Source organism: Rhinopithecus roxellana, chromosome 13 (genome assembly GCF_007565055.1).
Source record: "Rhinopithecus roxellana isolate Shanxi Qingling chromosome 13, ASM756505v1, whole genome shotgun sequence".
NCBI lineage: Eukaryota > Metazoa > Chordata > Mammalia > Primates > Cercopithecidae > Rhinopithecus > Rhinopithecus roxellana.
This window is the reverse complement of record NC_044561.1, coordinates 106,898,549-106,912,482: the sequence shown is the minus strand read 5'-3', so window position 1 is coordinate 106,912,482 and position 13,934 is coordinate 106,898,549. Positions and strand designations below refer to the sequence as shown.

Here is a 13,934-nt window from a genome sequence, read left to right as displayed (position 1 = left end):
CCCTGCATGTCATGCACAGCCCAAGCTCAGCCCCTGCTTCTGTGTCTTCCATTGAGACATATGGCATTTAGGGACATGTTCTCAGTTCCATATCCTGCTGTGAGCTAGGAAGGTGCTGGTATTCACCGGCCTCATTTTCTCCTCCTTGGGCAAGACAGAGCAGAGAGAGCTCTCCTAGAATCCAGATGAGTACAGATTTCAAGGAAGTATCTAGAACCTTGATATCATTGCTGAAATCAAGAGCTGAATATAGAGAACATCTTGGCTTATGGATTGCTTTTTAAATCCTGCTCTGTTTGAGTTGTTCAGTGCCATACCCTATTACAGAACAAATTATGTGTGGATTATTAGTTATACCGGCAGGTAAACTAGTGACTAAGGCCCCATCCTTTACCCTGGGAGCTATTATTTTTCTGCCTGTGGCATGGTGCATTTGCTAATTATGGTTGTTCCTCAGAGTCAGTAACAGGAAATGACAACAGTAAACCATCCATGGTGGGGGGTGCGCCTGAGTGTGAGAGAAGGAAGGAGGGATTGAGACCAGTGGATTGCTTGAGGTCCTCCCCACTTCCTCAAGTGATTTAACTTCTCTAGGTTGCAGTTTCCTTATCTCAAAAACCGGGATGATGACCCACAGCTTCCAGGGTGTTGAGAGTCCTGTTGCCATTACTCATGTGTGTTGACATGGGAAATAGCAAGAGCAACATGCTCTTCAAATACCCAGAACAGATTCCTGGAGAAACAGTCCATGAACCAAAGGAAGCAGTTTTTTTTAACCCTTTTCTTTTGTGAGTCAGTGACCAGCAGATGGAAAATATTAATCAAGGATTACATATAAATGAAAAGGAACTTGTTTAAATTTAGCTTTTTTAAAAGAGGAGGGCAAAGTGTCACACTTACCTTCATTCTGTTTAAAAACAGAGAACGTAAGAAAATCTTTTCCTAAAATTATAATTAATAGTGGCTCATGCGGCCAGGCACAGTAACTCATACCTGTAATCCCAGCACTTTGGGATCATGAGGTCAGGAGATCGAGACCATCCTGGCTAACATGGTGAAATCCTGTCTCTATTAAAAATACAAAAATTAGCTGGATGTGGTGGCACACACCTGTAGTCTCAGCTATTCGGAAGGCTGAGGTAGGAGAATCACTTGAACCCAGGAGGTAGAGGTTGCAGTGAGCCGAGATCATGCCACTGCACTCCAGCCTGGGCGACAGAGCGAGACTCTGTCTCAAAAAAAAAAATAAAAATAAAAATAAAAAACAGTGGCTCATGTTTCAAGAGAGCTTACTAGGGGCTGGCCCCACGTGATCCCTATAATCTTCTGATCACGTGCTCAGATGGCCTTCGGAAGCATTCTCTGTGCGTTTACATAAACTCACAGGCTCATGGAGAAAGAGGCTTATTTGTGTGTGGGTATGTGTGTTTTATTATTGACATGATGATGAAAGTGGGACTTTTTTCCCTTTTAGTAAAATGTCCTGGTGATGTTTGCTCAAATGTGAGAGAGGAACCTCCTATTTGAGTCTTGCATATGGGAACTCACCACACTTTACGTAACTACTCTACTGACAAGCCCTTTATGTTGTTTTCCTTTTTTTCTTATAAGAAATTTACTCTTCATAACAGCCCTTTGAAGGAAGTAGTATTATTATCTCATGATACAAATGAGGAAACTGAGGCTTGGAAGGGTTAGAGGCTTACCCAAACTCACAAAGCTGTGAAGGGGTGTATTTATCCACAGTCTCGTTTGTCAGATCCTCTTAGTAGATTGTGGGTTCCATTAGGGTGAGCCCTGGGTCTGTCTTCTTCATGGCTGTATCCCCAGCACCAAGAAGAATATTCAATGACTAATTATTGATGACAAATTGAATGAGCTGGCATCAGAAACCACATCTTATGACCAATGCTCTAACACAATTCTGTATACCCTAACCTCCCCGTGCCAATCCCCGTTTTGGTCAGATTTGGGCCTGTGGCTGGTCTACTGGATCCCTAGGGAGTCAGAGCCAGAGCCCCCTTCCCCTTGTATCCCAGTAGCTGGCCTGAGAGCCCCACTCCTGCCCTGTGTCTACATCCAAAACAGACTTCTCGTCTGCCTGCCCTTCCTTTTTTTTAGTAGGCCGGTTGTAGTAGCTCACGCCTATAATCCCAGCAATTTGGGAGGCTGAGGCGGGCAGATCGCTTGAGCTCAGGAGTTTGAGACCAGCCTGGGCAACGTGGCAAAACCCTGTCTCTACAAAAAATACAAAAGTTAGCCAGGTGCAGTGGCATGCTACCTGTAATCCCAGCCACTCAGGAGGCTGAGGTAGGAGAACGGCTTGAGCCCGGTAGGCGAAAGTTGCAGTGAGCCGAGATCACACCACTGTACTCCATCCTGGGTGACAGGAGTGAAAATGCTGTTTCAAAAAAAAATTTCTTTTAATTTTACTTCATTTTTTTTTTTCTTTTTGAGACAGGGTCTTGCTCTGTTGCCCAGGCTGGAGTGCAGTGGCACAATCACAGCTCACTGCAGCCTCAACCTCCTAGGCTCAAGAGATCCTCCCACCTCAGCCTCCCAAGTAGCTGGAACTATAGGCACACCCCCACACCTGGCTACTTTCTAAATTTTTGGTAGAGACAGGATCTTGCTATGTTGTTACGAGCTGGAACTCCTGAGCTCAAGCCAAACTCCTGCCTCAGCCTCCCAAAGTGCTGGGATTACAGGTGTCAGCTGCCGTACTCAGCCAACCACCCACCCACCCTTCCAAGCAGGATCGGGATCATCTAGAACTCTACTCCTCAGGCCACTGCCTGTTTGCTATGAGGGGCCAGCCCTGACCCCTCCCTGTACTGCAGACCCTCAGATACTGGGCTGGCCCTGCATTGGCCATTCTGCTTTCTGTTTTGAGTGAGGCCTGAAGCTCGAGGTCTGACACCAACCTCCTGCATGCTCTCCCCTGCCTGGGACTCATCGTTCACTGCAACACAGATGAAACCACAATCCTGTCTCCTGGAATTGCCTCTCAGTTGACCTGGTGTGTCATTCTGGGAAATGGGACCTATGAGGAAACGCTTGGAGATGTGTTGGGTGGGTCATTAGTAGCTGAGTGGTGTGTAGCCCCCATTCGGGGATGGCTGAAGACCCACTTCAGGTTTCTTCCTGCAGGTTGTGTGTGGCCTGGGCTGTGCAAGATCCCAGGTCTGTGTGTGGGAAGGCTCGTTCCTCCTGACATGCAGTGACTGTGGCCAGGCTGGAGCCCTTGTCCTCATCCAGCTGGATGTGCGTGTTTACTTTGCTTTTCCCAACTAGTGGCATTCTGTCAAGGTCTTAGTTCATTCCTTTGTCCCTCCAGTGCTGAGCATCCCGAGCTTATCCCTCACAGGCCCTTCCCAGCCTCTTCTCCCCATAACCAGAGTGACAGGAAGAGCCCAGGCTGCATACAGCAGGACAAAGGCCACAGAAGGCCAGGGCTCTGGAAGCCCACACTCTATAGCGACTCCAGCCCTATCTATCCTGGCTTGCTGGCCTCAGGCACATCCCATAACTCCTGGAAAGCTGATTTGTTTATTTGCAAATATTAATTAGGTACCTACTATTCACCAGGCACTCTGCAAGGGGTGAATGAGACAGAGGTGTGCTTCCAAGGAGCCCTCAGTCTGTGGAGAGAAAGGAAAAGACATGGGCAGGACAGGGCAGCCTGACCTGCTGGGAGCCCACAGCTGGGCTGTTAAGGAGGCTTCCTGGGGGAGGTGGCCTCTAAGTGGGATCCTGAGGGATGGGTAGGATCTAACTGGGTTCTATGGTTTTAGGTAGCAAGACCTGGGTGGGGGTGAAGGAGGAAGAGAGAAAGAGAGAGGAGGAGGAGGAAGGAGGGAGCAAGGGAGGAACACCATGCTGCTGAGAGCTCAGTGGGACTGGCTGTACCGCTTGAGAGGGAATGAGGCCAATTCAGACAGCAGTGGTCAGACCACATGGCCTTCAAGGGCCTCTTATGCAGAGGTCCAGACTGCGCCTTTGGCTTTAAGGTGAGGACAAATGTGATCAGAACCATGCTCTGAAAACCTCACTCTGCTGGGAAGAGCAGAGGTAAGAGGTGAGAGCCTGGCATCCGGAGCACCCGGGAGGAGGCCTTGAAATCTGGGGGAGGTGGTGGTGGCCTCAGTTTCCTCAAACTGGGGAGGTGGTTGTGAGGACTGAATGTGGAGAAGTTTTTGTGAATTGAAAAGTGCCATGTAACGGACAGTTACTTGTAGCCCCATCCTCAGTCTCACCTTGTGACCTTGCAGCCCCTGGGACTGAGGTCCAGAGATTTCACTTGTTACTTTGCATCTTCAGAGCTAGAGGGTGGAGTTTTCTCCTCCACCATTTCCTCCCACATAATGTCCGCTCTGGCGTGTGGGTTGCCAGGTTACGCCAAAGCGCTGTCCAGCTCCACAGTCGGCCGCCAGCCTCCTCTGCCTCCCAGCTTCCTGGATCCCAGGCAGGTGGGCAGAGGCTGCTGCACTTTGCCAACTGTGACGGCCACATGCATCCTCCCCAGCGCGGGCTGGCTGTCAAATGTCAGTGTCCCCAACAGCAGCAGGAGGCCTGGGGAACCAGGACATGCCTGGGTGATAGCACCTGCTTCTCTAGGAATCTGCAGCCCTGGTGGTGGCCAAGGCTGCTGTCCTGAGCCTAGCAGTTTCACGACACACTGGATTAACAACTCTACTGGCTTTTCACAAAAAAGTCAATCTCTTTCTCTCTCCACCGAGTGACAGGGCTATGAACTGGGGAGAGCAGCCTCCGCAGGGTGTAAACGTACCTGAGGTGTCAGCACAGGCCTGGCATGGAGCAGGACTGAGTTCTGAGCAGGACTCAGTTCATGTGGGTGCAGACCCTAGGGGGTTGTGGAAGAACTCAGGGTTGGGCCTCTGATAGGCAGGACTGGCCCCTAACTCTTCACTTCCTACCATGCGACCTTTTGCAGGGCCCATAACCCCTGAGTTTCCCTTCTCTAAGTGGGCATTGTCAGCCCTACCCTGGGATGTTGGAAAGGGACAATATTGTTTTTCTGTTAAAGGGCCTGGCCCAGGGCAGACACTCAGAAGATGTTCATTTCCTGTCTCTCTGTCCTGCCCTGCACTGGAGCATGTTCTGAGGATTTCATTCTACTTCTGATTCCTGTCTGTCCCTGGTCACCCCTTTATCAGCTAGCTGCCCCATGAGCTCTTCATCATGGTCCCAGGGGGAGGCGGCCCTGGAGCCCTCATGGCTGCCATAGAGAGGAATGTGGACCGAGCCGTCCCTGGGGGCAGCGCTGAGAAGGTAGAGACCAGCAGACAACTCAGAGAGAGCTGGCCCCGTGCAGGGTCTGGGGCCATAGAACTGGAGCAAATGCAGCCCCATTTCGTTGGGAGGCCAGTGGGCAGTGACTTAACTTCAGGGTCCATGTAACAATGTGGGGTTAGAGAAGACTCCTGGCAGGAGATGAGTCTCTGAGGAATAGGTGGGAGCTGCAGCGCTGCTGGGTAGGGCAGGGGGAGCCAGGGAACATCTGAGCAGGTGAGCGTGTGTGTATGTGTGTGCATCTGTGTGTGTGAGTGCAGTGCGAGCCTGTGTGAGTAGTGCGAGCTTGCGTGTGTGTGCACCTGTGTGTGTGCGAGGATGCGTGTCTAAGCATTGCAAGCGTGCATGTGCACCTGTGTGTGTGTGTGCACCTGTGAGTGCAGTGCGAGCCTGTGTCTGAGCAGTGCAAGCATGCATGTATGTGTGTGCACCTGTGTGTGTGCGAGCATGTATGAGCAGTGTGTGTGTGCACCTTTGTGAGCATGTGTGTGTCACCTGTGTGTGAGTGCAGTGCGAGCCTGTGTGAGCAGTGCAAGCATGCATGTGTGTGCACCTGTGTGTGTGAGCATGTGTCTGAGCAGTGCAAGCATGCATGTATGTGTGTGCATCTGTGTGTGAGCATGCGTGTATGTGTGTGTACCTGTGTGTGTGTGAGTGCGTGTGTGTGTGTCCAGAGAAGATGAGGGGGGCCTCCCAGCAGGAGGTGGCTGTGGAAGGAGAAGAGGGCAAGTCTGAGAAGGGGATTGGCAAGGCAGTATTTCAGCCACATTGGGTGGGATCCAGAGACCTGAGGACACAGAGGGACAGACATGTTCTGGGGTCCTAACTCTGGCACAAAGACTAGAGGAGCCCGGCTGGGCATGGTGACTCACACCTGTAATCCCAGCACTTTGGGAGGCCAAGGTGGGCGGATCATAAGGTCAGGAGATCGAGACCATCCTGGCTAACACGGTGAAACCCGTGTCTACTAAAAATACAAACAAAAAACGAAAAACAAACAAAAAAACCGGGCGTAGTGGCACGCACCTGTAGTCCTAGCTTTTTGGGAGGCTGAGGCAGGAGAGTCGCTTGAACCCGGGAGGCGGAGGTTGCAGTGAACTGAGATCACACCATTGCACTCAAAAAAAAAAAAAAAAAAAAAAAAAAACTAGAGGAGCCCAGCATTGTTGGTAACAAGCTAGAGCCTATTACTGTTGTTTTCCAGATGAGGAAAATGCAGCCCGGGGGACAGGAAGAGACTTAACATCACACAGCCAGACTTGCCCATGCAAATTCCACAGCCCCTTGCCCAACTTGCCCCTGTCCAGACAGGGCAAAGGGGCTCTGGGTCTGCAGCTGCTGTGTTGGCTGCATTCTAGGGCTTCTGGGAAATCCCTGCCCCCCTCACAGCCCAAATGGAAAGCCCCAAGGTCAGAAGAGGTTGTCCCGGCTACAGGCTTCCCTCTGAAAGGACCAGGACTCTGGGCCAGCCTGGTGTCCTCTCCCTAGGGGCAGGGTGCCCACTCAGGACTGATGACACCCAGGGCTGTGTGCCCAAGCTGCTCACAGGGCTCTTCCCGCCACCCCCTTTATCCTGCAGATTTCCACACACACAGCACAGTTGACAGCTTTAGCATTGGACACCCATATACATACCCACCAGTGGGAGTCCACCATTGACATCTTCCTGTACTTCTCCCATCATCCCTCAGTCCATCTTACTTTTTTAATGTATTTCAAACCGAAATGCAGACATCAGTACATTTCCTGCTAAATATTTCAGCATGTGTATCATTAACTAGACTTCACTATTTATTTACATTTTTCTTATGTAAAATTTATTATACAGGGAAAAGTGCAAATCTTATGTGTACATTTGCCAAAGCCCTCTTTCACTCAGCAAAATATTTTGAGTTTGTTAAATATAACAGTAGGTCATTGCTGTTAATTTTCTTCCTGTTTGAAGAGCTGGGGTTTTACTCTGTCACCCAGGTTGACCTCCTGGGCTTAAGTGATCCCTTTGCCTCGGCTTCCCGAGTAGCTAGAATTACAGGCACAAGCCACCATTCCCATTTATTTTTTAAATAAACTTTTTATTTTAGAATCACTTTAGATTTATAGGAAAGTTGGAGAGAGAGAACAGAGTTCCTGTAAGCCCCCACCTAGTTGCCTAGGTAGTTAACATTTTATATGTTACCATGATATGTTTAAAACTAAGACACCCTGATATATTACTATTAGTCTGAAACACTAGAATGGATTTGGATTTCCTATTTTTGCAGTCACATCCTCTTTCTCTGCCAGGACCCCATTGAAGGGTCCACGTTACATTTAAGGTCACACCTCCTCAGTGTCTTCTGCTTTTGTTTTTAGTCTTTCCTGACTTGTCATGACCTTGACAGTTGAGGACCACCGGCCAGGCATCTCGTAGAATGTCACCCAGTTTAGGTTTGTCCCCCAGTTTAGGTTTGTCTGATGCTTTTCTTAGGATTATCCTGTGGTTGTGGGTTTTTAGAAGGAATCACATCTATTGGGGGTACATGCTAGCCATGTGATTTCAAGCTGATGTTAACCTCCACCACGTGGTTAAGATAGTGTTGGCCAGGTTTCTCCACTGTGAAGTTACTCTTTTCCCTTTCCCTGATCCTCAGGAGGAAGTGAGTAACCAAGTCTAGACCACCCGAGGCTTAGGGGATGCAGAGTGAACAAAAATTAAGCTCCTTCTGTGGGAGGGGGTATAACTACCTACATTGTTTGGAATTCTTCTGGAAGGAAGATTTATCTCCTCCCCCCATTGATGTATTGATTCATTGATGTATTGGCTGATTTGTTTTAATTGAAGTTTTATTTTTTATTTTTGAGACGGAGTTTCGCTCTTGTTGCCCAAGCTGGAGTGCAGTGGCACATCTCCGCCTCCCGGGTTCAAATGATTCTCCTGCCTCACCCTCCTGAGTAGCTGGGATTACAGGCATGCGCCACCTCGCCCAGCTAATTTTGCATTTTTAGTAGAGATGGGGTTTCTCCATGTTGGTCAGGCTGGTCTTGAACTCCTGACCTCAGGTGATCCCCCTGCCTTGGCCTCTGAAACTGGTGGGATTACAGGCGTGAGCCACTGCGCCTGGCCAAAGTTTTATTTTTGTCAGTGGAATACATGTATGTAGTTTGCAGAGTTCAGGTTTATAGGGGAAAAGAATAGCTACCTCAATTCTTACTGTCATTTCTGCTGGTGCTTCTAAATAATGTGCTTACTCTTCTGTGTGTTCTTTTTTCCGTTTTATATTAGGTTGGATCGTATGAAATTGCCTGTATTCAACCATTTTTTTTATCTGCAAAAATGGCAGTTTCATCTGGTCCAACCTAATAACCTCATCTTTTTCTTCCTCCTGCTTGTCCAGATGATTATTGTGTTACATGGAGTTGCTTCGTTTTGATTGTTGTGGATTGTGATTGCATCTGCCCCTCATCTGACCTGGTTCAGGGATCAGCCTCTGAGCTCAGTCCCTGCTTTGGGCTCCTCCTGCCCAGATGGCATCTCGGACCTGGGTGAGAAAGGGCTGCGGGGTATGAAGTCAGCCTTTGCTGTGATGACTGCCCCCCAATGGGCCAGCCTGGAGCTGCCAGCTGGGCAGCTGGGGGCCAGGCCTTAGGGGCTGCCTGAGCTCTGTCTGCTTTTCTGACACTGTGACCAATCTGGTGCTCCTCAGGGATCTGGGCCCCAGGCGGACCACCTTTCTGGGTCCATGGCCATTAGTACAGTGCTCCAGGTGCAGCCTTAGGCCAACCATTGAACCCTTTGAGTCTCAGTTTGCCCATGTTGAAGATGAGGATTGTTAAACCTTCCGGATGGGCTTCTGTGGTGATAGAATGGCAGGTACTTGTCCTGAGGCCATCAGAGCTGCTGGTGACAGGACACCTTCCTGAACTCCAGGCGCCTCTGATCTCTCTTTAGCTGCTGTTGTGTTACCTTCAGGTGAGTGAGAAGCTGCCCAGGACAGGGTCTGGAGGTCTAGATCCCAGGCTTAGCTCAACCTGTCTTGCCCCAAGACCATAGCCAAGTGCTCTGTGCCTTAGTCTCCGCATCTGTGCCAGGTGGTTGGTGCCAGTCCTCTGAGGCCTCCAGGTGCCTGAGAGCTGCGGTGTCTGCAGTGTGAGCCCGTCCGCTCATCCTTCTCTGAGGCTGGGCCCTGCCCAACCTGCTCCAGGGACCAGTGGTCTTGCGAAGCTTGGGCTGACCGAGACCACAGACTCTGGGTCTGGTGTACAGGGCCCTTGGTAAATCCCTATTCCTTTCTGGGCCTCCTTGAAGAGACAGTGGGCTGAGCTTCTAGGCCCCCTTTGATTCTGTGTGTGGCCCCTTTGATTCTGTGTGTGGCCCAGAATGGAACAGACAGACTGAGCTAGGCACAGAGATACCATAGTGACAGAACCATTCGAAGACCCTGCCCTGATGGAGGCCCCGGGCCAGGGGAGGAGGCACAGCCAGGCTGTCAGCTGAAGGAAAAATTATGCTTTGGATGAGTCTGTTATTGAGTAGAGATTAGTGGGGCCAAGACCTAATCTGGGGGGCAAGTGATCCTTCCTGAGACCTGAAGCATAAGCAGCTGTCGACTAGATGAACGGGGAGAGAACATTCCATGAAGAAGAAACAGTAAAGATCCTGCAGTGGGGTGAGGTGGAGCCGGGAGAGGGTGGGCAGGGATCCTAGAAAGGTCTCAGAGCACCAGGGAGTTCGAGCTTCACCCTAAGGCGTGGGAAGCCTTTGGAGGATTTGAAGACTGGAAGTAACACCATCAGATGTAGGTTTTGAAAAGCTCCCTCTGGCTGCCAGGGAGAATGGGGTGGGCATGGGTGTGAGAGCAGGGAGCCCAGGGACCAAGCTTTGCTGTTGTTTAGGAGATGACAGTGGCTCTGTCCAGAGTAGTGACTGTGGGGATGGATCGAAAGGGTGGATTTGAGTTTTAAGGGGTAGAATTGACAGGTCATGGTGGCTTGATGTATGAGAGAAGTGTCAGGGCAATTTTGTGGCCTGGGCACTTGGCTGGAAGATGGGGGCATGGGTGCCCAGTGGGAGAAGTGTATTTGACAGAGGGAAGGTGAGGAGTTTGATGTGGACCTGGCTGGGGTGGAAGTGGCTGTGGGAAGAGGGGGCAGAGGCCTCTGGTTGCACAGGCACCAGGCTGGCATTTGAGACCAGAGCCTGGGATGGAGGTGTATACCATGGGTGGGGGCCGGGGGAGTCTGGACAGCTTCTGAGAGGCCAACAGACCTTGCAGGGTCAAGTTTGGGTCCTGAGGTGGGGGCCCTGGGCAGGGCCTCTCCAGTGATTATGATCCAGAGCCAGGCAGGGGCTCTCCTGTCTTCCAACATATGCCAGCAGTTCAGGGATCCTGGGCTCAGGGGGAGGTACCCTGCAGCACCTCACACCCTCTCTCTCCCCCCAGATCCTGCTCATCTCTGATTACTTCTATGCCTTCCTGCGGCGGGAGTACTACCTCACACACGGCCTCTACTTGACCGCCAAGGACGGCACAGAGGCCATGCTTGTGCTCAAGTAGGCCTGGCTGGCACAGGGCTTTGTGGACCTCGGGGGGCTGAGGGGCCAGAAGCTGGGCCAAGCCCTCCAGTCAGAGTTGCCAGCAGGCGAGTGCTCGGGCAGAAGAGGTTCGAGTCCAAGGTCACAAGTCTCTGGTACCAAAAGAGACCCATGGCTGATAGTAAGGCCTGTGGGGAAGAACAGGGAGCTCCCCAACTTGGACCCCCCACTTCGTGGCTCTGCATACCAAGGAGCCCCCTCCCAGGCAGGAAGAAGAGGCAGGTGAGCAGGGCTTGTTAGGTTGTAGCTACTTAATAAATGTTTTTTGTTATGAAGTCTACCCTGAGACCACATCTGCACTGCACTCCTAGAGGGGTGGCCCCTAATGTTCTGGAACACTACACACAGGTGTGGGTTTCCAGAGCGAGCACTGAGGCCACAGAACACAAGTCTGTGCACCAGAGCCCGGGGATGGTGCGGACAGCCCTACCAGCACCCTTCCCACGCCCAAACAAGCAGCTGGAGGCACAGGGCCAGGCAGGCCTGAGCAATCTTTATTCTGCAGAGGGACAATGACCACAGATCCATACACCATGTGGAGACCGAGGGGCGGGGAGCCAGGGGCCAGTCTTTCAGGGGTGGGCAGGTCCAGGCGTGGGCAGAGCCTCGGGTGGGTGAGGGGCAGATGGGCAGACAGGCAGGGGCCTAAAAAAAAGATGAACCACACAGGGGGGTGCTGGGGGCTGCTCCCCACCCTCCCCCATCCCAGCCAGCACCCAGAGGGACAACCCTAACACGACCGGCCCAGGATCCACCCAGGGGCAGAGTAGGTGGGTTGCCCTCTGACTAGGGGGATACATGCCTGCCCAGCCCACCACGGCAGAGGCAGCTCAGTTCAGGAACCAGGAGCTCTCTGGGCAGGGCCTGACCGGGGCCCCCCCCACTCCCAGGCCGACCCCCCTACTGCTGGCTCAGAAGCCGAAGGTTTCCTGGGAGGCGTAGACCATGTAGAGGAAGCCGTCCTCGTCTTTCTCCTGCTCGTAGATGTCCGCGATGGGCGTGGACACGCTCACCATGCTGTGCTGGTTCACCAGCAGGAAGAAGGCCTGCGTGGGGTTCAGCTGCAGGCGGCGCCTGAGAGTATGCGGCTGTAAGGGGCTTGGCTGCGGGGCGGACATAGTCCTGACCCCCAGAATGATTCCCCCAGCCTTTCACACCCATCCTCACCCCACCTGTCACCTCTGACCCGGCACCGACTGCAGCCCCGACCTTGACCTTTCCAGCCGCCCCAGAACAGGGGCCCACCACCGGTCCCATCACCCCTGACCCCTTCTCGGCGGGAACCCGACTCCCTTCCCGACCCAAGCCACCACCTGGCAGCGGCCGCCCACGCACCGGATGATCTTGACCAACTCGCTCATGTTGACATGGTCCGGGACCAGAAACTTGGTCTTGTCCAGGACGGGCAGCTGCTTCTCACCCTTGTAGCGCTCGATGATCACCTGGGAGCAGGGCGGGCGGGCAGGGGGTTGTGTCGGGGACGCGCGAGGCGGGGCCGGGGCAGGGCTGGGGGCGCGGGACTCACCGGGATTTTGCTGGGGTGCTGGTCGCGGATCTGCTGTACCTCCTTACAGCGGTCGGCTGCGGACAGCGGCCAGACCGTGAGGCCGGGTTGGCCCGGCCCAGGTCCTCCCCACGTCTCCGCCCGCCTGTCCCCAAGGGGCGGCCCCCGGCCACGCCCCAGCTCCAGCCCCCGCCCCCGGGGCCGTCAGGCCCCACAGTCCCTGGCACCTATCGTGGTGGGGAAGCAGGCAGCCCTCGCCCAGGCCGGAGCCAGCCTCCCAGCCCGAGGGTCCAGCCGAAGCCTGACGTCACGGGGCTGACGTCACCTGCGGCAGTCGGGGTCGGCCGGGTCCCCCCCTCCCCGGCACCCCTGCCTCGAGCTCACAGCTCGCCTGCCGGGCCTCACCAAAGCTCCGCCGCTGCTTGAAAGGCCGGTCGGAGGGCATCGCGCGGGCCCAGCTGGGCGCGCAGGCCGGGGCTCTGGGGCGCGGAGATGTGGCTGCGGTTTGGGGGATCCGGGGGCTCCGTGCCTCGCGCTCAAGGGCTCCGGCGCTCGCGCTGAGCACGGCGGCGGCGGCTGCGGGAGGTAACTCGCTCGGTGACGTCAGGTCACAACATTCCTTAAAGGGGAGGCCGGCGCGCCGCTCCCATTGGGCCGACGCACAACCCGCCCGCCCGGCCCCGTGACGTCACGGCGCAGAGAGCCTGGGTCCCCGGCCCGGGACGCGAGGGGCGGGGCTCCAGGGCGCGTCACAGTCCCGTGACGTCATGGGCAGCGCGGGAGCCTCTCCTGTGGCCCCGACTCTGGTGAGGCCCCAGAGGCCCGGAGGGCGGTGGGGCCGCCCTGGGCCGATGGAGCGGGCAGGCCAGGCTGCAGCCCCGCGGCACCACTTCCCGCCCTCACCGAGTCTGTGTCAGGACTGACCGGCGGTTCTGGGCACCGTGGGAAACAGCGGGAGCCAAAGGCCCGGCGCCTTCAAGGGGCTTAAGGCAAGAGAAGGGAGAAGGTGCGGGAGGCACAGTCAGACACAGGATAGAGCAAGACGCTAGAAATGAACGCCCAGGTTTGAAAAAGAATAGTATAATTGAAGAGTAGAGCTGTCGAAATTCAGGTCTCAGAGGATGAGGCGAGAAGGCAGAGCAGGACAACAGAAGAGAAATCGTGGACCTGGAGGCGGATAGGAAGCAGCTTACCAGAGGACAGGTGATGGAGAATTAAAAGGAAAAGGCCACGGATGGCAACGCCAGGAGAACTCGCAGGCCGGAGCAGAGCTCCAGAGGCGAGCACTGAAAGACCTGCAGAGGCAGTTCCTGAATGAGAGCTGCCAGAAATGATGCTTAAAATCCAGAGCAGAATGCACAGACCAAAGATCAACATCTTTTTTGTTTTTTTGAAATGGAGTCTCGTTCTATCGCCAGGCGAGAGTGGTGCGATCTCAGCTCACTGCAACCTCCGCCTCCCTGGTTCAAGCGATTCTCCTGCCTCAGTTAGCCTCCTGAGTAGCTCGGATTATAGGCGCCTGCCACCACGCCCAGCTACTTTTTG

At 53.7% G+C, this 13,934-nt stretch overlaps 2 protein-coding genes across 5 annotated transcripts in view; one reads left to right on the top strand and one right to left on the bottom strand.

Annotated features, from left to right (window-relative positions):
- PIGU (phosphatidylinositol glycan anchor biosynthesis class U) overlaps nucleotides 1-11,165 on the top strand; it is a 108,537-nt gene extending 97,372 nt beyond the window's left edge. For all 3 annotated transcript variants that reach the window (XM_010386502.2, XM_010386504.2, XM_030913924.1), the window contains one exon: nucleotides 10,734-11,165. In XM_010386502.2, the coding sequence (XP_010384804.1) occupies nucleotides 10,734-10,847 (114 nt within the window). In that variant the 3' untranslated portion in view covers nucleotides 10,848-11,165. The remainder of the gene's footprint in view (nucleotides 1-10,733) is intronic.
- A 180-nt stretch (nucleotides 11,166-11,345) lies between these two features.
- Nucleotides 11,346-13,604, bottom strand: MAP1LC3A (microtubule associated protein 1 light chain 3 alpha). 2 transcript variants are annotated; one of them, XM_010386501.2, is made up of 5 exons: nucleotides 12,795-13,604; nucleotides 12,411-12,466; nucleotides 12,221-12,327; nucleotides 11,790-11,959; nucleotides 11,346-11,530 (listed from the first exon to the last, which is right to left on the bottom strand). In XM_010386501.2, the coding sequence occupies exons 1-4, from the start codon at nucleotides 12,832-12,834 to the stop codon at nucleotides 11,797-11,799; spliced, it is 366 nt and encodes a 121-aa protein (XP_010384803.1). In that variant the 5' UTR covers nucleotides 12,835-13,604; the 3' UTR covers nucleotides 11,346-11,530; nucleotides 11,790-11,796. The 2 variants fall into 2 exon arrangements, with proteins under 2 accessions (XP_010384803.1, XP_010384802.1); XM_010386500.2 differs by having other exon boundaries at nucleotides 11,358-11,959.
- Nucleotides 13,605-13,934: the final 330 nt, after the last annotated feature.